The sequence below is a fragment of the Pleurodeles waltl genome, chromosome 9 (genome assembly GCF_031143425.1).
Source record: "Pleurodeles waltl isolate 20211129_DDA chromosome 9, aPleWal1.hap1.20221129, whole genome shotgun sequence".
NCBI lineage: Eukaryota > Metazoa > Chordata > Amphibia > Caudata > Salamandridae > Pleurodeles > Pleurodeles waltl.
In genome coordinates, this window is record NC_090448.1 from 374,553,758 (window position 1) to 374,579,934 (window position 26,177).

A 26,177-nucleotide genomic window follows, 5' to 3' on the forward strand; every position below is an offset into this window, starting at 1 on the left:
CGAAACCTCTCGGCGTCGATCTTCTTCGGTGCCGCTGTCTCGGCGTCGAGCCGTGTCTACACCGGTATCTCGGTGTCGATGCTTGTCTCCAGTGCTTTCTCGGTCCCGAGAAGGCTGCGTGCCGGTGTCTCGACCGGAGTCGGACGATCTCGGCACTGTTTGGGCCTTTTTCGGTGCCGACGGTCGGTCACCGAATTTATGGGTCGAGCCATGGCCTGGTGGCAGTGGCGTCCCCTGGGCCTTGTAAATCTTCTTCTGAGTGGTTTTCGACGTCCTACTCACGGTTTGTGTATCGTCGAATCCTTCGGAGTCCGATTCTTGGATCGAAAAGGTTCCCTCCTCTTCTTGTTCCTCGAACTCCCAGTGGGCTGTCGGCGCGGACGCCATCTGAAGTCTTCTGGCTCGACGGTCTCGGAGAGTTTTTCGGGACCGGAACGCACGACAGGCCTCGCAGGTGTCTTCACTGTGCTCAGGTGACAGGCACAGGTTGCAGACCAAGTGTTGGTCTGTATAGGGGTATTTATTGTGGCATTTGGGACAGAAACGGAACGGGGTCCGTTCCATCGGCGTTCTTCTGCACGCGGTCGGGCCGACCAGGCCCCGACGGGGGATCGAAAAAATTACCCCGAAGGGCACCGGAGCTCTTCGATCTTAGACGCGGTGTTGAATCTAACTACGCCGACCCCGAACGCAACAATACCGACGAAAATCTTCCGAAATTAGCTATCTTTCCGTTCCGAAACTCGGAGCGACAGGAACACGTCCGAACCCGATGGCGGAAAAAAAACAATCGAAGATGGAGTCGACGCCCATGCGCAATGGAGACAAAAGGAGGAGTCACTCGGTCCCGTGACTCGAAAGACTTCTTCGAAGAAAAACAACTTGTAACACTCCGGCCCAACACCAGATGGCGAGCTATGCAAAACATGCGTATCTACAGCGACAGATGCCATCGAACATAATGTTATTTCTTCCCGTTGTGCCACTCTTACGCCACCCCGGGGAGGCGTAGGCTTTTGGCGCATTCCCGGATTTATGAAACCTGGTAAATTAGGTAATGTGTCAAAATCCATGGGTGTTGCGTGGGGCACCCACACAACACCCACGGAAACGCCTCCCTGGGCAAAGTAAGGCAATGCAGTGACTTATTCCATATCTAGAAGGACATTTCAAGCCACACAAAGTAGCATTGCATGGTCGTGTAGATATGGGTGTGCTGCCTGCATCACTGTGGCGCAGGCCACTTCTAAATATGGGCCTAAATCTCTAGCAGCATCCCAGGAAAGGCTACAGCATGACTGGCATGCCCATCTGAAATGAGCCCCTGCATAGAGGCACAGTAGGTATTACTTCTGGTTCAAGTATTAATTTACTTATGTATTTGTGCATTTATTTATTTAAGCAGTTTTATAAAGTCCGAACATACCACTTTCTAGCTATTTCACCATACTTACAGTGTCAGGAGGTGCAGCTTGAGGGAATGTATTTGAGTGAGATATCTCTAGGTCATGCAGACATCTCAGATGTCTCAAGCATTTCGTCACTGTGACTTTGGACAAGAGGTTCTCAATTGTTGCTGGTGCTGTCCAGATTGTTCTTTAAGGATGTTGTCATCCAAATGAAGTTATCATGAGTGACAAAAGCTTCCTTAGATGCGTCTTTAAAACAATCTGAAATCCCATTAGGCTGGTTGCTGCCACTGAGGGGGTATGAAATTGTCCCAGGGCTTTGGACCAAGAACTTTGATGGTGAAAAGTAGCAGCATGGGGGGAAAATGCACTCTTGCATAGAACAAGTTTGGAAGGAAGAAGGAAGCGGAAGTGGTTACAGTTGCTGTGTTTTCGAACGCACCTCTAAGACAGCCATTGCTTGTGCTCTACAGGGCAGATAGGAAAGACTGCAGGGCAGCTTCCACTCCCCTCTCCATGGAGAATCCGTGATGAGAAGATTATAGAGACCATCATACCGATGCATACAGTTTATGCGCTGACTGTACATAATAAATAACATGCGTTGTCCCAGTGGAGCCAAGGAGATCCAATCAAAGTGCAACCACCCACCCCACTCACACAGAAATTGAGTTTCACAACAGTCTGAAAAAGTCCTTATAAGGTTTGCAGTGAAAGTGTTGTTTAACTTGATGATCCCAGTTTTGGAATTCAGTTACATTTTTGCACAAAATGTATTTTTGTTTATTATTTTATTGTTCTTTGTGTGTATCTCAGCAGAGTTTAAGTACAAATCTTTTAGAGGTGGATTGCTCAGTGTCCTCGAAAGAGTTTGTGTAAGGCTGTGCAGGCACCAACCACCTACCACACTGGCCACGGAGAAAGAGGCAGGGCTAGGAGGAACTCAAATCAGATACTACGTTTAATAGACATCACTGGAACAAACGACACTTCAGAAAAATAACTTATTCCAAGGTGCTTTCTCTAGTCTGGCCCCTTCCCTAGCTTAAGGCCACAGGGGTCCCTGTGACCTGGCCTGCACTTGGCTTCTAGTTCCACTACAAAGACCTAGAATGGGACTATTTTGCTCTTTTTTCCACAGACGTTTGTGCTAATAGCCGCATCCACATTTACTCATATTACAATGGTGGGATTATTTTTTCTTTATTTTTCGCCATCATAATTAGCTAATAACTAATTGTCGGTCTTTATTGTCTAAACTTTTCAGCACATTATCTTTTCAGTTGACAGTGAGTCTCCTTGTGAATTTCGGCATTCCACACACCTCTTGCTGAGGTGGCTTTTTAATGTCAGGACCACTACTGGTGTGTTACACAAATGGCCAAGCAAATAGTTCAGGCTTTTATGTGCCAACGGAAGCATACTCAACTGCTCTTTTGTGACTTTGACAATGCGGGGATGAAAGAAGCAAACAATGATTATTTTATGAACGGAAAGAATAGAGGAGATGATGGATTGAACAGATGTGAGTGTGACAAACAAACAGAGTCAAATGTCAACCAATAACAACAAAATGCAGACCTCTTTTAAAAGATATACCTAATGGGTTAAGTGGTGTATGTTTTTAAAAACCTGTGGTTTGTTGGGAACGTAGATACCAGGCTAAAGAAGGGGGTGTAGAATGAAAATGGACATCATCTACCTTTTTGGTTACTTTGTGCTTCTGAAACTCCAAAGGCCCAGTGGAGGGAGGGAAGGGGAGAGTGGAGGTGGCTGACCCTGACGCAGTGAGTGACCAGTGTTTCAGCCAATAGCAAGAGCTAACAACAGGAATAACTGCTTCGACAGATACTGGGGCCAACAGGACAATGGCCAAGGGCCTATAACGCACACTGAGGCCAGAACACTATCTGCCAGCTAAACTCTCAAGAGTGGAGGCATGTACGCAACATTTTCTACAGGTGCAACACAGGCTGGAATCATAAAGGTCGGTGTGCACGTCAGCACGTGCCCTTGACAAGCGTAGTTAATTCAGAGGTGGTGAACTGCTTTAAAAACACTGGCGAACCAAATTCCAGTAGCTTGTAAATTGTCCCAAACCGTTATTTTATTTTAACGATGCAAGTTTCATCTTGAAACCATCACTGTATTGATTTGAGTGTACAGTCCTCCAAATGATTTTGTCATCAGATATCAAACATCAGCGGGCCCTCTAAGTCAGCGTTGCCTAATTATGGTACACAAGTCTGTTTCCGTGAGGGTGCGATTGAAAACTGTATATTGACACGCATTCTGGTGATAAGGGGTGTAAGAAACACTGCCAGTCTTGGGAGGGACTCGTGTGTGTGCATGAATAAGAGAGTTTGAAAATTAAAATGTGTGAGAAAGAAAGGGGAGAAAGAGAGGGACATGAAAGAGAGAGGCCACAGTGTAAGGGAAGGGTAAGGTGTGCGTGAGAAAAGCACGCACGGCGGAGAGGGCCTGCGAGGGAAGAGACCATTGGGAAAGAGAGAAAAGATGTTAGGACCTACAGGAGAGGGTGGGACAGAGCATGACGTCAGAGGATGGAGAAGGAGATGGCGCTTGCCAATGAAGGGGGTGAGCAAGCAGAAAACCAAATGACGGTGCAACAAGAGGAACATAAGAGTGGAGAGAAATGAAAGCAGAAGAGGTGAACGAGAGAGAGAAGATGAAACACAGAAAGACAGTAAAAAGGGAGGCAGTGAGAGAATGGGTACAGACAGAGAATAGATAGGGAGAGAGCATGTGAGAGATGGAAATCAGAAGATGCATTGGAACAGGTAGAACACAAGAGCAGCATAGAAGCACATGTTTTGTGATGAAGCAGAAAATGAAGGTTTTACATTTATTAATGCGTAAACGTAGTGTGAAATAATCATGTGTGACTTTAACCGAACTAATAAAGATTGTACGGGGACAAAATGTGCCCTCAGAGTAGTTTGCTAACATTTATAAGCGTGCTTTATATAACGTGGTGTATTAGAATTGCACTAATCCGACATAATCATAAACGTGTGCTACGATTTGCTTGTTTGAAATATTTTAGCTTAGCATGACTTTAGCGGAGGCTTTGGCCTAGTGACCTGGTCTCACGGTTTAGATGCTCGTATTTTTCCACTGTGCTAATAAACGTGTATTTTTGCTTGAAGCTGTACTTTTCCACAGAAACCGTTCACATGCTTATCTTAAGGTTTCGTGCCAGCCTGGCATATTTTCTCTTTACTCCAAGGTCGATTTGCAGGTGCGGACAATGGAAGCTCTGAAAGTGAGCTAATTGATATAAAATGTTGCAACTTGCGTACCCATCTCCAAGGATAATGTATGCTTAAGTAAAAGCTTGAGAACTGTTGGTTTTTGATTGGACAATTTGAAGCTAACCTATGAACCCTCCAATGGAAGACCCTACTGGATTTGAACCGTTGTCTATAAAAACCAGGTGCACGAGGAGGGAGAGCGCGCCATTACCAGCTCGATGCCCCGCCATTTTGCAGACTTCGTAGCTATTATGGCCCACTTTGCTGCGACGCCATTTTGAGAGACTTTGATGCTTTCTCTAATTGAGAGAAAGAGACTTTAATGATTCTGGCCCTAGAGACTTTAACTTTGATTTGATCCCTTGCATGAAGTAGTAGTTATACCTTGCCGCCGTGAGGCAATTGCCCGTCCACCCCTGCCCCTTTGCCCCGTCCCATGCTGATCGAAGAACGGTACCTGTGAGACGAAGACTTCCTTGATTGCTGATCGTAATTGGTAAATATGAAAGGAAATTGTAAAATTGCATTGTGTTTCCTTTAGGTAACCAACTGCTGATTTTGATAAGAGCCCTAGTTAGGAGTTTTTCTAAATTAATGTTGCTAAATTGTTTTGCATGAAGTCCCACATGCCGATGCTAATTTGAGGTTAGACGAGGATTCCATATATCGCACGATGCAATTTGAGATCTTGTTATGCTGACTAAATGTATGCGATTAGTTCATTACAGATTATCGTATTAGTAATTTGCATTGCTATTATCGAATGCCTTGTGATTCAAATGCTACATAGATTGCACCTGTTTCGCCGCTATGGACAGCTATTAATGTTCATTTACGTTTATCATTTGGTGTTGAGACACATATATATTGTGCTAGCTTTGCTAATATAGGGAAATAAAATTCACTAACTTTGAATAAACTGGTGTGGTTATTCCTGACTGAAAGGTCAGGGTTCGCCGAAATGTATTCTGGATTAATTGTCAAGTGTTATGTTGATCAAGGTATTGCTTATGTTCGTTATTGATTATTGATTTTGAATGCAATCGATCGATTAAGAGTACAGAGAGTTCCCACTTAGTCAAAAGATTCATCGGCCTAAAGAGCGTCCGAACATAGGTAAAATTATTAGTACGGACCGCTCTATCAGTAGATGGTAGCAGAGGACGGTTTCGTCTTTTGGGACCCTGTACTCTTAAAGTACATGGTGTTGAATTAACGGTTACGCAGTTTTGAGACCCAACTCGAGGAGTTGAATTAGATTTTTCTTGGGTAAAATAGATTGACAGAATGATGATGGGCTAGGTCCACTGCGACTTTCCCGGGATCTCGGAGCTTGCGAATGGAGAGAACGGAGGTGTGGAATCAGCATTGGCGGTACTAGTGATGGTATGAGTGAAGTTAGGGTTTTGCGCTTGCACAGCTTATTGCCGCAGGGTGTGTGAAAAGGTTGCGAGGATTTTTTTCTTTTAAAGGATAGCGGAGGTGCGACTCCGAGTGTAGAAGTAGAGAAGTCGTCGAACTTCATAGAAATAGCGGAGGTGCGGCTCCGAGTGTGAGAGTAGGGAAGTCGTCGAACTTCATGTGCGTGTGGCGCTTTGTGCATAAAAAGGTCCACGTGGTTGTTGTTGTTGAGACGGGCCCTGCGAGGTCAAGAGACTCCGGAGTATGTTGATCCATGTTGTGGTCTGGGCGGTTTAGTAGGTTGATCGGGCGTGGTCAACGAGTCGGTACGTGTGTTAGGGAGTGAAAGAAACTTCGACTTCGGGCTTTGGCAAGATTCTAAGTGCACTAGAATAGATCATTGACAAGTTGAGAGTAGATCTGCGGGTCAGATTTGCTTGCGAACGTGGGGACCGAGAAAGACGGAATAGTGGCCGAGGCTAGTGAAAGGTCCCTAAGGTCCTGAAGCGACTGTGTTACCCTTCCTGTAGTAAACCGACAGATCTGTTTTATTTTTTGGTAGCTCGCGATACATGCAAGAAGTTGTTACGAGAGGAGGTGAATGAAGGAGGACTAGCCGCGAGGCTTTGTCAGCCGCAGTGTGTGTGAGTGTGACGTCACTAGGAGCCGCGCTGGGATAGGTTGGTTGTAGAGAAGGGTCGCGCACGGATTGGACGCAGTCCGTGGGGCTCGATTGGAAGGGGAAAGGCAAGGAAAGAGTATTCCGGGAATTAAAGTCACCTATTGATTACAAACTTTGTGAAATAAAAGACGAGAAAATGAAATTCTTTAAAGCATTTAGGAGTGCGATGAAGGGGGAGTCTTACATTAAAGCGAGCGTAGGAGAGGAGACGCCGCCCGAAGGTACACCAGCTTACATTGTAATGGAAGAGAAGGGGGTAGCTCCGTGCCTTTGGCTAAAGCAATGGCACAAACTGACAGAGAAACATGGGAGCGTAGCGTTCCCGATACATGGGACATTCAATATAAGGATTCTAGAGAATTTGAGATTCACGATGTACGACATGAAGGTGCCTCCAAGGCCAGCCCAGTTTGAGGCTCTAGCGATTTGGGAACTAATGGCCAGACAGCAACAGCAGAAGAAGTTCGAGTCCAGGATGAGAAAGGTAGAAAAGACACTAGCGGATGCTAGGTGGGATAATGCACAGAAGGTGTGGAGGTCAGATGTATTGCAGGGGATAAAATTGTTTCCAGCAATTACTAAGGAAGAAGAGGAGACAGGTAAGAAAGCTACCTGTAAGACGGACAGGAAGTGTTCCAAGGATAGAGAGGACGAGGAAAAGTTGAGAAGAGAAGAGGAGTTAGAGGATGAGGAGCTAATAATGCAATTGCTGAACGACCGTCCACCACCTTATGCGGAGGATGGACAGGGTCCAAGTACCAGTTCTGCCCCTCCGGCACCGGTACAGAACAGTGAAACCCAGAGTTCAGGAGCGTCATCGGGATCTAAGGACCCGAGTTTATTGTTCACCCCGCAGATACCGCAGGTTAGGAGAATATATCCAGATGTGCCCATGTTGAAACCAGCAGAAAATTATCAGTCGCAGGTCCCAAGGTATTACAGCAGCGATAATAGTACGGGAATGATTTTAGACCCAGCCGCAATGGGAGGACAGAATGGTTACAACCAAACAATGGGACAAGCTGAATCAACTCAGTTTTTGATGCCTCAGAAGCAGATGCAGGGGGGAACTGCACATGCTCAGATGACGGGGAGTCAGATGGGCATGCCGGCAATGATGACCCATGGTGTGGGAATGAACATGCCACAGAACATGGGAAATGGACAGAACCCAGACGCGATATCACTACCCATTACTGTAGGTCCACCGGTACCTCTGTATAGTCAGCCTAACCTAGGTATGAGCGGTCAGGGATCAATGCTGCAGAATGGGACAGAAAGGAGGTGCATAGAGAACACTCCAGGGATAACTCCGATAGCGGCTCAGCCAACTGGATCTGGGTCCTTGATGGAGTTTAGTCCCATGTGTGCTCAGTCAACGCTGGTGAGGTCGAGCCCCCCACTGATAATACCTCTAACATCGAGCACTGAAAAGTTGCCGCAACCATCAATGGCAGTCGATGTGAACGCTACGCTGATGGGGGTGAATGCGCAACAGCTGACACAATGGTTCAACTGTCTGAATTCCACACAAAGCTCAGCCAGTGGGAAGGGAGAAGATTATATGAATAGGATGAGGTTGAACATGGAAGCACAAGAATTGGTGGAAGGGACTATGGGTGTGAATAGATTAGAGTCTTACTCGGAAGAGGAGCTGAGGTATCTATGTCCAAAGATTACGAAGGAAGTGAACAAGGTACATAAAAGCTTGCAGGAAATAGCTGACAAAAACGGGGTTGACATAAACAAGACAAAACATCTGAGCAGGAGCTACAGGCTGGATTTTGGGGCCACAGATTTTGAACACATGAGGTCAGCAGGCATGAAGGCGCACCTTAGAGAATTGTTGCAGAGTGCCCAAGTGTGGAGGTGCTTAGACAAGTGGGAAAGCAGGTGGGTAAAGAGAAAGGAAAAGAGGAGGGACAGTGCTACAGAGCATAATGAGAAAAGACCACAAAGCAGCGAGACAGTAACCATGTTACCAATGAGGGAGACAGCAGGGGGAAAATTAATACATGTACCATGGCACAGAAGTGACATCCAGTCTTTTACGGACGATTTTCCCAAACTGAGAGAGAAACCGATCGAATGGTATCAGCAGACTGACAGGTTTGTGAAGCTTGCAAAATGTCTCTGGGAAGACCTGAACACTCTCTTTGAGATTGTGGTTCCGGCAGATTTGTGGGAGGATTGCAAAAGAGCTGTAGGTTGGCCGACAAGTGAACCAGAGAGAGACAGGGAGACGGGCGCACCATCACCTATGGTGATGGGCTTGTACTATAAGGTGATTGAGCATTTGAAAACGAAGGTACCCGCGAAAAACGTGGATTGGCAGAAGATTGATCGAACTGCCCAAGAGACTAAAGAATCGATTCATAGTTACTATGAGAGGTTGTTGAAGGCGTTCAAGAATTACAGTGGCACGGAAACAATTGAGGCGAAGGACATGCTCCATTTTGTCTTCAGATTTGTGGAAGGGCTGAGGCCAGAGATAAGTCAGATGATAAAGTCGCATTTGATTTGTTGGCAATCGAAACCAATTGATGAGGTGTTGAATTATGCGAAATACTGTAGCGACGAAATTGAAGTGAAACAGAAAAAGTTGAAAGAGAAGGTGATGATTATGCAGCTCAGACAGGTCTGCAGGGTTTGCAAGGGATGCAAGGGTTCCAACAGCAGGTACCGCAACCGCAGCCGCAGTTGCAGGGAAACATGGCGTTTCAGCCACAGGCCAGAGGCAGAGGCAGAGGAGGTTTTGCGAATAATGGTCCGGATTTGAACACTGTTGTGACGGGTGTGCAGGCAATGAAGAAGGTGATGCCGTGTCACGTGTGCGGAATCGTAGGTCATTGGAAACGCGAGTGCCCGATGGTGGTGCAGGAAGGTGCAGGTGGAGGTGTAGGTGTTGGTCAGCAAAACAATGATGTCAATGCATTTCAGACAATGAGGGGACCGAAAATGAGAGGTCCAAACCCAAATTTTCAGACCATAAATCAATTGCAGGGATTACAACCTATGCAGCCGCAGCAGATGCAGATGCCTCGTATGCAGATGACGCAAATGCAGCCGATGCAACAGCAGTTACCTATGGTACCTAATCAGCAAATGCAAATACCATTGGCACCAATGAGTCAGCAGCAAGTGATGGTTCCTCCACAGGTCTCGGGTCAGGTAATGAGTACAAATGGCACAGTACAACAGTTCCCATTACACAGTGAGAGTGGAATAAACAATGTATGAGAGAGTGAAAGTTCAGAAGAAGAAGGAGATTGTGTGCTTGCAGCATCCTTGGAAGTTGATCAAAAGGGTCCGTACGTAGAGGGAAGAGTAATGGGTCATCGTGTCTCGTTCTTGGTTGACACAGGAGCAACACGTTCAACTGTTAAGAGCAGTGAAGTACCAAATTTGCCACTCTCAGGGAGGACAGTTCAAGTGGTGGGAGTAGCAAACAGGCACCTGACGAACCCAATAACAGATCCGGTACCAGTCAGCATCGGTAACTATCAAGGGGTACATCAGTTTGTGGTATGTGACTCAAGCCCAATAGCACTGTTAGGGAGAGACCTATTGTGCAAATTGGGTTGTTCGATAATGTGTTCGAACGAAAGAATAACAATACAGACGAGCAGTGATGGGGAAGAAGAGGACAGTGTAGAGGGGGACGAGATGGAAACTGTAGATGAAGAGTATCCTCTGATTTGTCTTTTCCCGATGATAACTGAAGAAGATATTCCAGCCGAATTACGGGAGACAGTCGGAAAGGAAGTGTGGGACATGACAGGGAAAGAGGTGGGATTGATGAAAGGAGTGGAACCAGTGAAAGTGGCTGTAAAGCCCAATGCAATCTTTCCCCAGACCCCACAATACCACATGCCACAAGATACCCTCATGAAAGTTGCTCAACTTATTGACTAATTTGTAAGACAGGGAGTACTGAAAGAAGTGTTAAGCAGTCCATGTAATTCACCAATAATGGGACTAATAAAGCCGAGTGGAAAGGTCCGACTTGTGCAGGACTTGAGAAAAATAAATGACATCATAGTCAAGTGCTGCCCTGTCGTACCGAATCCAGCTGTGATAATGTTTCAAATTCCTTGCGATGCCGAATGGTTCTCAGTCATCGATTTGTCACAAGCATTCTTTTCTGTGCCTCTTCATGAGGACAGCCAATTCCTCTTTTGTTTCAAATTCCTAGACAGAGTATACAGTTGGTGCCGAATTCCTCAAGGGTTTTCTGAGTCACCGTCAATCTTCAATCAGATTCTAAAGAAGGATTTGGAAGCATTAGAATTGCCATTCGAGTCAACCCTAGTACAGTACATTGATGACTTACTGGTTGCATCAAAGACGGAAAGTGGCTGCACAGCCGATACCATTGCTCTGTTGAATCATTTGGGAAGGAATGGACATAAGGTGTCTCCTTCCAAATTACAGTTCTGTCAGAAGAAAGTGAAATACTTGGGTCACCAGATAGAGAAAGGGTCACGGAAGATAATGAAGGAAAGAATAACGAGTGTACTTCAAATGAGTCCACCAAAGACAAGGAGGGAAGTGAGGAAGTTTTTGGGAATGGTGGGCTACTGTCGCCAGTGGATTCCCAACTTCTCGACTCTAGCAAAGCCTTTACTGAAGCTGACCCAGAAGGATGCCTTGGATCAAATTGAGCTGAAAGGAGATGAGATGGATGCTTTTGTTGAATTGAAAGAATGCATGTGCAGGGCTCCAGCTTTAGGTATGCCTGACTACACAAAGCCTTTCACATTGTTTTGCCACGAACGTGATGCATGTTCTCTGTCTGTCTTGACTCAAGCCCATGGTGGCGTAAACAGACCAGTAGCGTATTTTTCAGCTACTTTGGATCCGGTCGCAGCAGCACTCCCAGGGTGTTTGCGCGCCGTAGCAGCAGTTGGTATCAGCCTCACTCAGAGTGAAGGAATAGTGATGGGACACCCAGTAACAGTCATGGTCCCTCACTCAGTCGAGATACTTTTGACCCGCTCCCGAACGCAGCACATGACTGGAGCAAGACTCACAAGGTATGAAACGATAATTCTGGGCTCACCGAATGTGCAGCTGAAAAGGTGCACTACGTTGAATCCAGCAACATTGCTCCCTGGAGAAAATGCCGAAATTGAGAACGCTGAAGACGTCGAGCATGACTGCCTTCAGGTGACTGAATTTTGCACAAAACCTCGACCGGACATTAAAGATACTAAACTTGATGAAAATGACCTAATTCTTTTTGTTGATGGTTCATGTCTAAGAGACGGGATGGGGATTTTGAAAGCAGGATATGCTGTATGTACTGTAACAGGTGTCTTGGAAGCGGGCTGGCTTCAAGGAGTCTATTCTGCACAAGTAGCAGAACTTGTAGCCCTCACAAGAGCATGTCAACTGTCTGCATTGATGAAAGTCACCATTTACACTGATAGTCAGTACGGGTTTGGGATTGTGCATGACTTTGGACAACTATGGTCACAGAGAGGTTTCCTGACTTCTTCAGGATCCCCAGTGAAGAACGGGGAGAGGATAAGGGAATTGTTACACGCCATTCAAGTGCCAGCCGAAGTTGCAGTGGTAAAGTGCAGTGCTCACACGAAAGGACAGGACTATGTTTCTCTGGGAAATGCATATGCGGATCAGGTCGCAAGATTTTGTGCCTTGAACTGTATATTACTCAGAGATGAATGGAATTCGATAAGTGAACCAGAACTCGAACCAGCTGAAGCATTTGCCTTGAAGGTCGTAGATACAATAGATGAATTAAAAGCATTACAAAATAATGTCAGGGAGGATGAAAGAGATTCCTGGATTAAATCACAATGTATAAAGAGACAAGACGAGTTATGGGTTTCACATGAGGGAAAATTTGTTTTGCCAAATAGTCTCTTGTCACAGCTTGCGCGGTTCTATCATGGGCAAGCTCACCTAGGGAGAGATGCCATGATAAGATTGTTCAAAACTGATTGGTTTAACCCCAGATTTCGTCAAGCTGCAGAAGCAGTTTGCCATCGATGTGTCACTTGCCAGCAGATGAACCCAGGAAAGGGAACAATTGTGAACGCGAGCCACATTGGCAGAGCCAGTGGACCATTTAGTCGAATGCAGATGGACTTCATCGAGATGCCTGTGCATGGAGGTCTGAAGTATGTGTTGGTGATTGTGTGCATTTTTAGTCACTGGATTGAGGCATACCCCACACGTAGAAATGACAGCCTTACAGTTGCAAAGCTATTGTTGAGGGAGTTAATACCACGTTTCGGATTCCCGATCTCTTTAGAATCAGATAGGGGAAGTCACTTCAATAACGAGGTGATAAAGTTACTTTGCGAAGCGCTGAACATTGAGCAAAAGCTGCATTGTAGCTATCGCCCTGAAGCATCAGGACTGGTGGAGCAGATGAATGGTACATTGAAATCAAGAATGGCGAAAATATGTGCATCGACAAATTTGAAATGGCCTGACGCATTGCCCTTAGTGCTAATGTCAATGAGAAACACCCCTGATATAAAGACTGGATTGTCTCCGCACGAAATTCTCATGGGCAGGGCTATGAGACTTCCTGCAGTTCCCGCAAACGCGCTTTTGAATATTACAGATGATATGGTGTTAGACTACTGCAAAGGACTGGCTGACGTGGTTCGCTCTTTCTCTCACCAGGTGGAAGCGACCACCTTGCCACCGATACAAGGTCCAGGACACGCACTGAAAGCAGGTGACTGGGTCGTGATAAAGAAGCACGTGAGAAAGTCGTGTCTGGAACCCCGTTGGAAAGGCCCTTTCCAAGTGATCCTGACGACAACTACCGCTGTGAAGTGTGCGGGGGTTCCCAACTGGATTCACGCCAGTCACACAAAGAAGGTGTTGTGTCCCACAGATGAGGAAGTTGAAGCGCTGAAACTACCAGTACCTGACAAAACAGTACTGAGTGCTGAGACAGAACAAAACCGAACTGAAAGTGAACAGGCAGAAACGGGAGAGAAAGAGATATTCTCTGAGGACGAAGACACCAACTCGCTTGGGGGAGACCAAGGAGAAAGTTCAGACAGCGACGAAGCAGCTGAAGGTGACAAACAACCTGAAGCAGCTGAGGGTAGCAAAAAGCCTGAAGCAGCTGAAGGTGACAAGGAACCTGAAGCAGCTGAAAGTGATAAAGAGCCTGACGAAAGTAACGGTGACGAAGGGCTCGAAAAAGTTGAAAAAGCAGGAGAGCCTGATCAGAGGAGGGCTTTCCCAGAAGCAGACGATACAGAAAAAGAAAAAGAGAACGTGATTGATTCCCCAGAAGGAGGGGACGAGGCAGAACAGAGCGAAAAGGTTCAAGCTTCTACAGAAAAGATTGCAGGTCCATCAAATGGACACGGTGCAAAGAGAAGACTAAGTATTTCACCAATAAAAGAAAGGGGTAAAGAAAGTTTGAACGAGGGAGGAAGGCCAAAAGTGAAAGAGAAAAGAAAGGAAGTGACTGTTGTGGAACAATCGTCAAGTGAAGAAAAAGACTTGACAAAAGAGGAAAGTACCAGCGAGGCAGAATCGAAAAGGGAAGCAAAATTGAAAAGGAAAAGGATACCAAACAGGAGATATTCCGGTCCTGAATGGGCATATGCAGTCAATGACGATTGGACTGACGAGTTTGTATCTCTAAGCATCGAGAACGAAGAAGAAGAGATACCAATAGAAAAGAAAAGTTTTATAGACTCTGTCGATTGAAAGAGTAATAAATGATATTGCTTGCTACAATCTAACGTGAAACAAACAACCAGCTGAGACATTGCTACACTGGATGAGACTTGCTGAACTGATAAAGACTGAGTTATTGCCGAATTGAGACGAATGCTGCTAACCGATAAGTGACTGGCCTCTTGAAGAAAACAGTGTGAACATTGTGCTCGTTCAGCTTCGTAACTGAATTGCTAAATAGCTTCATTTATAGGTGCTTCTAGCTCTCTGATTCTATACAGATCATGACGCAAAATAATAGAAAGAAATATTGTAAATATGTGTGTATAGGCTTGGTAATTACATGTGTACTAATAATAATGGCAATTGTGCTTGGAATGCATGGAAAGGGTGAGAATGAGAATATTGAGGCTTCTACTTTTGCTCCTGTTACTGTCACCGAACTAACCGCATTGAAAAGACTAGCATTGGATGAGAGGCTCTTGCACGATAAGAAAGAGCTTTCGTATAACGTTTTCTATCGCTTGCTAACAGAATATGTTGAGACTATGGATGCGAAGGATTGTTACGTGTGTACACAGATACCGACATCAGTAAAGGAAGGGGTGACTTATCACCATATGCCTCTTACATACGGGATTACATGTAGTATAGTAATGTCTAGGTTTTATGGTCAAACTAACATACAGTATTTTTACTCAAATTATGATGTTACCTTTTCATATGTTCCTATAATAGCGCAGCTAAGCCAGATTGCTAAAGATTGGGATGCTAAAATAATGAGGGAATTTTTCGAGCCAATGCAACCTTTTGAAACGGCTCATGCTCATAGGGAAAACCTTACCTGCTCGCTCTCTGCAGTAGAAATAAGCTTTTTAGATCGCACAGATGATAGAAGGGCACAAATGAAGGCGAAATTAGAAAAAGAGCTACATAAGAGGACTTCAGTAGATAATTATGATTTTGCTGCTATAAAGACACAAGGGAAAATAGCTTTAGATGCTTGGCATGTAGGGAAATTTTGTATATATCGAGGTGAATCTTATTATGACAACATTTTTGTAGGAGCGAGTGAGTGTAAACATACGTTTATCTTTAAGGCCAAATGGACATTCATGATGGACGGACTTGACCCTGTCATTCCAGGTGTATATTACATTTGTGGGTATAATGCCTATTATCGTCTTCCAAAGGGATGGTGGGGGAGATGTTATTTGGGTATAGTGTTCCCAAAGGTTTATCAACTGGATGACCTATCGATCATTCAAAAGACATCTGGATCCCATCGTATCCAGAAAAGAGAGACCGCAGCTGCTGTGGTAGGAGATATATTTGGAGCCATGATTCCTTCATTGGGAGTTGTGTTGAATTCCATCAAAATAAGAAAGTTGTCTACTATAGTGGATAACATGCTGACGAAGTTTTCAGGTGCTATAATCCTGATAGATGCTGAACTTGCAGCGGAAAGAGCTATGACTCTTCAAAATAGGCTTGCTTTAGACATTCTTTTAGCAAAGGATGGTGGCGTTTGCAAAATGCTTGGTGCACGACACTGTTGTACTTATATTCCTGACAATAGTGTGAAAATTAAAACTATGCTTGCTAATCTAACAAAAGAAAGTGCAGATTTGAAGGAACTGAAAGAACAAGGAGTGTGGGAGAAGGTTGGAAAAGGACTTGCTTCAGTGGGACATTGGATTGGGGGAATTTGGAATGGAATATTGTTAAAAATAATAGAGGGAATTTTAATAGTGATAATTTGCATATTTGGAATTTGGGGAATAAAAAGGGGAATAATAATGATTATGGAAAGAATTAAAAGAAGAAAAGAAGAGAAAATTATGAAAAGAATGGCAGAAGAATACAAAGCGCAAACTAGGGGAATTAAAAGGAAAAGGGAACTGACAGAATTTTTATGGGATAAAATTTGTGGGCATGGTTTGGTGTGATGACAAGTAGTCATCAGAGGAGGGATTGATGAAGCAGAAAATGAAGGTTTTACATTTATTAATGCGTAAACGTAGTGTGAAATAATCATGTGTGACTTTAACCGAACTAATAAAGATTGTACGGGGACAAAATGTGCCCTCAGAGTAGTTTGCTAACATTTATAAGCGTGCTTTATATAACGTGGTGTATTAGAATTGCACTAATCCGACATAATCAGAAACGTGTGCTACGATTTGCTTGTTTGAAATATTTTAGCTTAGCATGACTTTAGCGGAGGCTTTGGCCTAGTGGCCTGGTCTCACGGTTTAGATGCTCGTATTTTTCCACTGTGCTAATAAACGTGTATTTTTGCTTGAAGCTGTACTTTTCCACAGAAACCGTTCACATGCTTATCTTAAGGTTTCGTGCCAGCCTGGCATATTTTCTCTTTACTCCAAGGTCGATTTGCAGGTGCGGACAATGGAAGCTCTGAAAGTGAGCTAATTGATATAAAATGTTGCAACTTGCGTACCCATCTCCAAGGATAATGTATGCTTAAGTAAAAGCTTGAGAACTGTTGGTTTTTGATTGGACAATTTGAAGCTAACCTATGAACCCTCCAATGGAAGACCCTACTGGATTTGAACCGTTGTCTATAAAAACCAGGTGCACGAGGAGGGAGAGCGCGCCATTACCAGCTCGATGCCCCGCCATTTTGCAGACTTCGTAGCTATTATGGCCCACTTTGCTGCGACGCCATTTTGAGAGACTTTGATGCTTTCTCTAATTGAGAGAAAGAGACTTTAATGATTCTGGCCCTAGAGACTTTAACTTTGATTTGATCCCTTGCATGAAGTAGTAGTTATACCTTGCCGCCGTGAGGCAATTGCCCGTCCACCCCTGCCCCTTTGCCCCGTCCCATGCTGATCGAAGAACGGTACCTGTGAGACGAAGACTTCCTTGATTGCTGATCGTAATTGGTAAATATGAAAGGAAATTGTAAAATTGCATTGTGTTTCCTTTAGGTAACCAACTGCTGATTTTGATAAGAGCCCTAGTTAGGAGGTTTTCTAAATTAATGTTGCTAAATTGTTTTGCATGAAGTCCCACATGCCGATGCTAATTTGAGGTTAGACGAGGATTCCATATATCGCACGATGCAATTTGAGATCTTGTTATGCTGACTAAATATATGCGATTAGTTCATTACAGATTATCGTATTAGTAATTTGCATTGCTATTATCGAATGCCTTGTGATTCAAATGCTACATAGATTGCACCTGTTTCGCCGCTATGGACAGCTATTAATGTTCATTTACGTTTATCATTTGGTGTTGAGACACATATATATTGTGCTAGCTTTGCTAATATAGGGAAATACAATTCACTAACTTTGAATAAACTGGTGTGGTTATTCCTGACTGAAAGGTCAGGGTTCGCCGAAATGTATTCTGGATTAATTGTCAAGTGTTATGTTGATCAAGGTATTGCTTATGTTCGTTATTGATTATTGATTTTGAATGCAATCGATCGATTAAGAGTACAGAGAGTTCCCACTTAGTCAAAAGATTCATCGGCCTAAAGAGCGTCCGAACATAGGTAAAATTATTAGTAGGGACCGCTCTATCATTTGTTATGTTATCTTTAAATGGTTCCCATTGAGCACCACAGTCTCCTCTTTCCCTTTCACACCACGAGTAAGGAAGGTCTCTGTTTAGGTACAGCAAGGCCCCAGGTTCATGGACAAATGTGCATGCGAAGAGCAGGGCAGGGGCTGCAGGACGTGAAAGCAGCGATAACACAGGAATTGACAATAATAGAAGTTACAGTGGTGGCAGCAAGAGAGACCACAGCAGGGCTGTCAGGGCCGGATAGAAACATCACTGACAGCACTTAGTCCGCCAATGGATTCACGGTACATATTCTGTGAGCCATGGAAGCTCGTACTATAATGCTGCTGTGCTGAATCTTTTCTGCAGGGGAGGGAAGCTTGCACTGCACCTGCCTTCTGTGACAAAGGGAAAGCCGCTCTTCTGCTGCCATGAGAAGAAGCGAGCGCCTACTGCTGCTGCCTGATTTATACCCTTCACGTAAGAGACAGGCTTGCAGTGTTCCTGCCTAGGTGTATCTGTTCTGTGAGAGGAAGCTTTGGGAGCCACCCCGGTTCTATTAAAAGGATGTTTCCACTGCTCTTGCCCCAGATGTACCTGGACTGTGAAGGAAAGATGCTTGCACTGGTGATGCTCCAACTGGAGCTTGCTCTTATGGTGCCTGTGCTGTAGCTGTTATGCATTTGGGAAAGCCTTGACCTGCGCCACTTGCCCTTTATTTATTGTTTGTGTTAGGAAAGGTTCTATTGTTGCTTCCCTTTCTGCATGTATGTTATGCAGTAGTGAAGCCTGGTGTGAACTTTTATAGCATAAAAAGACCAAATGATTTGCCATTTGAATTGTTGCATGCATGATGTGAATGCAAGCCTCAGCCCTCACAAAATATATAAGCGACATTTACTTGTGACTGTGCACAAGGAACAGGGACAGTTTTCAAAATGGACTAGACCACTTTCTGAAATATTAAAACATACACGTCACTAGACTAATTTGTAAACTTTTCAAATATACCTGCCAAGTGGTTCCAGGTCATGTGTGACACCTTCAGTCAATTTTAGCTTTTTAGGCCTTTATCACTTAGCATGTTGGATCTATGAACCCCACAGTGACCTCTTTAAACAAAATACACCCCTCAGAATGCAATAAGCTGTCGGCTAGAAAGCTAGGACTGGCTGTTGATTATCCAGCCACTTCACAGCCAAGTGAAAAGTAAAATGAAGTTCAGTTCTTGGTGTTCTACTTTTTTTCTGAAGGCAACAATCAAGGGTTAAATAATTCAGTAGGGGAGAGGCTGCAGATGGCCTGTCAGATGGTGGCGTTAGCCGAGCCTCTGCAAGGCATGTGCCAGATGGGCCATTGCCCAGGGCCCAGCACCAGGCACCAACACAGGGAGGCCCCACCCAACAGCTGTTGAATTTGGCTGTGGTCCAAAGGTCAGAGGGTCTGTGGGAGGGAAGGCATGCAAACATAATTGCTTTGGATTTTACATAGATGCTGAGATTAAACTGAGAAAGGGTGGTTCTGAACAGGAAGAGGGGCAGTATGTTAGTGTTTTTTAGGTGAAACCTACAGACAGCACGCATGCGCTATTGCTAAGCGACCTAGTGTATCTATAAAAAAAAAATCTATGAAGTAGCCTTCAGCCCGTCCATTACTTACCATTCGTTGGTATCATTATAACTCTTCTCTACTGCCTTAATTATAATTCAGCAATGCTTCAATGGTGTAACTTCCTGGTCTTTGGTAGAGCATGGACCATGTCCACATTGATTAGGCTTAATTAGTGTTCTCCTCTGCTCACTGCTGTAATTGACATACTATTTATTGTTTTTTGTGCATTTTTATATAGGGTGCACTCAACCAGAGGATATTGGAGCACTTTATATGAGCACCAGTTACATTACACAAGCTCAAGTTCATTTTTTTGCCATGGGGAGATAAGTGATTTACCAGAAACACAGGATGTTGAGCAGACGAGACTCTAAGACAGTTGCCGGCTCTGAAGTTTACAGCTCTTCCCAAAAAGCCACATCCCCTTCCCACTGCAAGAAGTGCCACTGTCATTCGGACTTTTTAACAATATTAAGACTTGCAGGGAAATGTAAGTTCCTGGACCTGCTAACATCCTATTCCCCTCCTGCCCATGACGAGGGCCTCCTGATGAGGTGAATGCAGCGCCTAATTTTGGCTGGTGGTTTCCGGTGCTCAGCACCAGCACTTATGACAGTCTGCCACCAGGTTGTGTTGACCGTCTAATTTAGAGATGAGCACAACAGCTGTTTATTAATTAAATACATATTAAAATGACAGATACCTGCCTCCAAAGCCATTCTTATAGCTTTGAAAGCCTAGAATAGTATGAATTGTCGTGCATTTAGGAGTGTAATGTTAAGTAGTTGTGTGGTTAGAGCTGGCAGGGGCAATAGGTGGTGCAAGCTGCAGTGGCCTCCTGGCCAGGGCCCTGGCACTTATTTTTTTTTTACAAATTAAGCACTGGGGGAGTAGTAGCACTCTGAGCACAGCTTCGCTCCCCGGTTACACTAGGCTGGAGGGAGAGGAAGCAGTCTGCAGAAGGGCACCGCGCTCTGCACCACTGTGCTAGTACTGCCGTTAATGTTAATTCTTAGCTATAGTACCGCGCCTCAGCCCCTCCATTCTCAGACGAGTGCTATTAGACTATATTTGGACTGAGTTATGGTAGTTTTGGGCTATGGATGTTTAATCAGTCGTGGTTCACAAAAGTGGCGGGGTGGTGCGCAGAGGTGGAGAATAAACATAAAATTATTAAAAATTAAAAATAAAACCGCTTACCTGAAAGCCACGCGCAGCTCTGCTCCTCCGTCTCCTTTGCTTCAACGCTGGCGCTGCAGGCACAAGTTCCCAGCCTGCCCTGCGGCCAACCCTGACTGCTCAAAGCAGAGTCAGGATTAGCTGGGAGCGCCTAGCCAGGGAGCTCCCAGGCAGACTGGAAACCTGTGCATGCTCTCTCCAGCCCAGCAACTGTTTTGCTGGGCTGGAGAGAACCTACTGTGAACGTGTGTTTGGCCGGCCTGAGACGGCAGGCCAAACATGCATGCGCAGTGGGGGGGAGCGATGTGCACTCTCCCTCACTGCTCGTCACCCACATGGCCCGCCCCTTCACCAGAAAACTATAATAAAGTCCGTTTATTATCGTTTTCTAGTAAAGGTTTTGCAGCTGCCGCTGCTGGCAAGGGGGGGCGACGCTCCACTGCCCTAATGGAGGAGCCACCCGTGTTTAATAATCCTGACAGCACCTCCCAAGTGCAGAAACTTTCACATACAGCTAGAGGCTGGTGGGGCGCACGTACCCTGCTGAGGCTGTATCGCTACCTATAGCTCAGTTCTGAAGCACCGTGTTATGTTGGATCTTTGTGTGATGGCCAGGGCTGGCTTTAGCACTGGTGGCGCCCGGTGCAACAATCCTTTTTGGTGTACCCCTCTCCATGACCTCCTCCTTGTATTCCCTAACACCCTCTACAAGTGTCCCTCATCTTTACATAGCCCCTCTCTCACATACATTTAATTTGATTTAAAGCGCTGGTAAAGGCTGTCTTTACTAATCCACTCAGCTATCCGCCTAAAATACGGATCTGTTCTTTGCATCAGGCATATTAAACCTCTGCACTACTTTATGGTGAGTCAAAAATGCCACTAGAGAATACTCTGATCTCTCTTTAACAGGAACATTAATCACAAGTGTTATATTGACATCTCTATTCCTGCCTGAAACTTGGGGACACAAGGAACTCAGCAGGGAGTGCTTTTATACCGTATGCTCCCGCTAAACACAGCGCCACCATGAGGTCAGTGACCAACTCCCTCACCCCACCCCTCCCCCCCACACGGTCGGTGCCCAGGGCAGCTGCACCAGTCCCACTCCCCCTACGGCAGGCCCTGGGGATGACGCAGTCGCCCACTGCTGGCGCACTGTGTGATCCTGGATCCTTGTGTGAGCGTTCCAACTAGTCTGCAGTCTGCACTTTACCCTTTCATTATTTAAGCACCCCCTCAATCTTCCTGGCCCAACTACACCCCTGTGCGCCAGCAGTTATATAATCCACTCGGTAAAACGCATACATATCTAAACTCAGCCCAGTCTCACTGTAAAAACTCCCACGCACTACCCTTTCTGGAGAGCTCGGCATGCGGTTCCCATAAACAACCCCTTCCGTTCATCTGTGAGCATTCAACCTATCTGTACTGCTGAGGCCCCCTCGGCAAAACACTGAGCTCAGTAGCCTCCGTATTGGTCACAACACCCTTTTTCCAAACACTAATCCCCAGAGCATCTGGCTGCTACCGTTGTACTCCCTCACATACAATACTGGGCCCCTGAGGTGCCCGTCTGACTGTTCTTTTGTAATTACCACTCACAACACAGCTTCTCACTGTAAACAAATCTTGGTATAAAGGGACCCATCGTGTGTTCGGCCTGTTCTTAGTATACCACCCCCTCAGTATAACGACGGATGAGGAGCCATCAACAGTGCAGCAGGTGCAGTGGCGCCGGCACCCACAAATGTAAGGGACCCGCTCGCGCCAGTGGCGTATCAAAACGTGAGGTCCCCACCCCAAGATACGCTGAAGCCCCACCACACACACACACTCTCATCAGTAGGGGCTGAGTGTGCCCTCTCTCAGATCTCTCTATAGATAAGCCACGCCCCACCGCCCGCAGCGCAGAGTCTGCGGGGCTTCTCTTACGCCTCTGATCCGCACCCAAGTAGTAGCTGTTGTCCTTTTCTAGCCCACCACGCTAATGGGCCCCGACTGCCCTTGCTGCGTCGCTATAGCACACCGGCCTCTGAAAACTCAGCTTACCTGGTCACTAAAATAACGGGACATCGCAGCAGGAGTGAGGAAACGATCTACGCAGGAGGAAACTCTTTGCGCTCTTGCGCAGCTCGAGTATTTATAAGCAGATTTACTTTTACTTTCGGTTTCACGTCTATATTTGCTGCATTTGTGTAGGGTGGGGCCCAGAGCCGGACCGGGAAACAAGAGAAGCCCTGTAAAATTTGGTTCAGACTATCCCCTTTACTGTGCGTTGCGAGCGAGCACAGCCCGCCCGGTCACTGCAAAAGGAGTTAGTGTTAGGGCAGCATCTTCCCACAAGAAGTTTTCGGAACAAATCCAAAATGTGATGCGTTTTACAGCACTTTTTTTTTTAAATTACTGAAACTTGTCTAATAATTGAATGGTGGGATGGCTTAATTAATGAATGAATAGGTAGCTGGGTGGATGAATCATTTCAAGGATGAGTCTGGTGCAAATTGTCTGATTGCACTGACCAGGTGTGGGTGCTATGGTTTTCATTTTAACTTCTGCATTAAAACATCATCCTCCCCAAACACTATCACCAGCAATCCTTGTGAAACACGATTAGCCTGGATGTATTTAACACAGTGCACAGTGCACTATTTACCACCTCAAAGAATTAAACACAAAGCTTTGAGTTTTGATCTAAAATGGGAGAAATACATAACAATGTAGGGGTCAAACCTGACAAAGTGAAACCAGGAAACTGCATCCGTTCTAGCTTCCACTTTGTCACAGTGTGTGATCCTGAGCAACTACTTTTTCGCACTACCTTCTTTTTTTCATTATCACATGAAAGCACCTTTAAATGCATCAGTTCACGGTGTGGACCACACTAAAAGAAATTACTAATGTTGCTCTATTCATAGTAACTTCATAGGCCGGTGTTTCTGTGGGCATGACCAGCCTTAATATTTTTTATTTATTATTTTATAAGGTGACACGTACAGGGTAACCATCAATTACCCTTAGAGGTCGATAAGGACCTTTGGACTCAGATAGAAGTGTGATAACGTCCTAAACAACATTAAACACCAATTAAAACAATTTGATCAATATCATTTGATTATGAAGTCATTCATTTCCACACCATAACCAATGTGGCCATGAATCACCATACCAATTTAGTGGAGTTCAAAACATTTATTACCCTAGATTAACAACACTAACTTCCCATAGATAATACGAAGAATCAAGTGATACAAATACAGGAACAGCACCGGCCGACCAAAACGTCTAAAGAATCTCAGTCTAGCTAGAGCATTTATCATTAAACATTCAAGAATAACAAAACTGAATATTAACAAAAGAATGTTTACTAATCCATTCAGCTATCTGCCTAAAATACAGATCTGTTCTTTGCAGCAGGCATATTAAACATCTGCACTACTTTATGGTGAGTCAGAAAAGCCACTAGAGAATACTCTAATCTCTCTTTAGCAGGAACATTAATTACAAGTGTTACCTTGACATTTCTATTGCTGCCTGAAAGCTGGGCACACAAGTAACTCTGCAGGGGGTGCTTTTATACCATATGTTCCTGCTAAACACAGCGCCACCCTGAGGTCAGTGCACCCCTCCCACCAACCCCCCCTGAGGTCGGTTCCCAGGGTGGCCGCACCAGTCCCATTCCCCCATAGCGGGCTCTGGTGATGACGCAGTCACCCACTGCTGGCGCACTATGTGATCTTGGATCCTTGTTATATTGTTCTAACCATTCTGCTGTCTGCACTTTACTCTTTCATTATTTCCGCACTCCCAATATCTTTCTGGCCCAACTACACCCCTATACACCAGCAGTCAAACAATCCCCTCAGTAAAATGCATGTATATTTAAACTCAGCCCAGTCTCACTGTAAAAACTCTCATGCACTACCCTCTCTGGAGAGCTCGGCATGCCTTTCAGTTTAACAACCTGTTTAGTTCATCTGTGAGCATTCATCCTATCTGTACTGTTGTGGCCCCCTCAGCAATGGCGGGCCCCGTTGAGAGCAGAGGCAGTCTAGTCTCTCCACGGGAGATTCCGGGAGGGGAAGTGGCGTAGAGGAGGCAGGATTGGGCTAGGGTGCGTAGGGGGTGACAACAAGGAGCTGGGGTGTGAGGGGAGAAACCGGCCTCTTTCACGCCACCCCATTGCACGGTCGGAAGATTGGCGGTCCTTGTAGGTAGGTGGGGAGGTTGTGTAGTTTATCGTGCCATGGCTCAGAACAACGATGCTGCTGCAGTGCGGGCCGTGCTTCGCCTACTTGGCGAAGCCAGCCGTGCCAATCTACTCAGGCCTGGTGTGTTAGACCAGGCCTGGGTCGGCATGACTTGCACCACGCACGCGGCTTCCAGCATGTGCGGATTGTTCGACAGGCCAAAGTGGAGGAAATCAACGGGGGTGCGGGGACGTAGCGCGTCCTCACCCCCAGACTCGAAATCGGCCCTTTTATTGTTGGGGCCTGATAGGCTTGCAGTGTGGGGGGGGGGGGGGGTGCAGGGCACTCCTGTGATGCACCCGTTTTGGTCCCTTCAGGTGTGGGCACCACAGGACTGGATGGTGGCCCTCAAGGGGGACAGGCAGGCATGGAGGCTGGCCCCTGTAGCCAGGACAGCCCCCTCCGGATTCCCAGGGGGTTAAGGTGGGGGCCAAGAAGGCTGGCTTGAAAGGGGCCCCAGGCAAAAAGAGGGCCAAAGGTAGGCATGGCCAAGGGGTGGCAAGGGACAGGGCACTGGAGACTGGGGCCGGGGGGATGGCGAGGAGCTGCAGGTAACACTGAGGGCCCCCCTAGTGCCAATTAGGGGAGACACCTCTTAGTGTGGCAACAGGGCAGCACGAAGCACAGGATTGGTCCACAGTGGACACTGAGGCCACGATCAGGGAGGTGGTCGCGGAGATGGAGGATACATGGGCCCAGCTATGTAGGGACAGGAGCATACCCTAGAGAGGGAGCGACGCCCTAAAATGAAAGCAGGCATGGAAGAGGCAGGGGGCATGACGGGACCTGGGATGGGGCTGGGCAGTGGGGTATGGGTTCCACAAGAGCGAGAGAATAATCAGGAGGCTTGTGCGGCCGAGGTGCCCGGCCGCGTGATTGGCACATGTGGCGCACATGGCCATGGGTGGCGCGGAGAGTCCTGGTCAGTGGAAGAGACTGGCAGAAAGATGGTAGTGCCAATGGGGTGCAATACGGCCACAGGACATTGGTCTGAAGCATTAGAGAGGTCTTCGGCGGCCTTCTCTACACCGCAGGAACGTACGGGCGCAAGTATGGTGGACGCCATGAGGGACGTGCTCGCGATGAGTGGAGTGAGAAGATGGCTGTGAAGGGTGTTGAAGAAGAGTGTGAGATGGACGAAGAGGTGGAG

At 46.0% G+C, this 26,177-nt stretch overlaps 1 protein-coding gene across 1 annotated transcript in view; it reads right to left on the bottom strand.

The window, feature by feature from the left end:
* LOC138259325 (avidin-like) overlaps nt 1-22,943 on the bottom strand; it is a 49,828-nt gene extending 26,885 nt beyond the window's left edge. Inside the window, exon 1 of the mRNA XM_069206961.1 lies at nt 22,830-22,943. Within this exon, the coding sequence (XP_069063062.1) occupies nt 22,830-22,853 (24 nt within the window). The 5' untranslated portion in view covers nt 22,854-22,943. The remainder of the gene's footprint in view (nt 1-22,829) is intronic.
* Nucleotides 22,944-26,177: the final 3,234 nt, after the last annotated feature.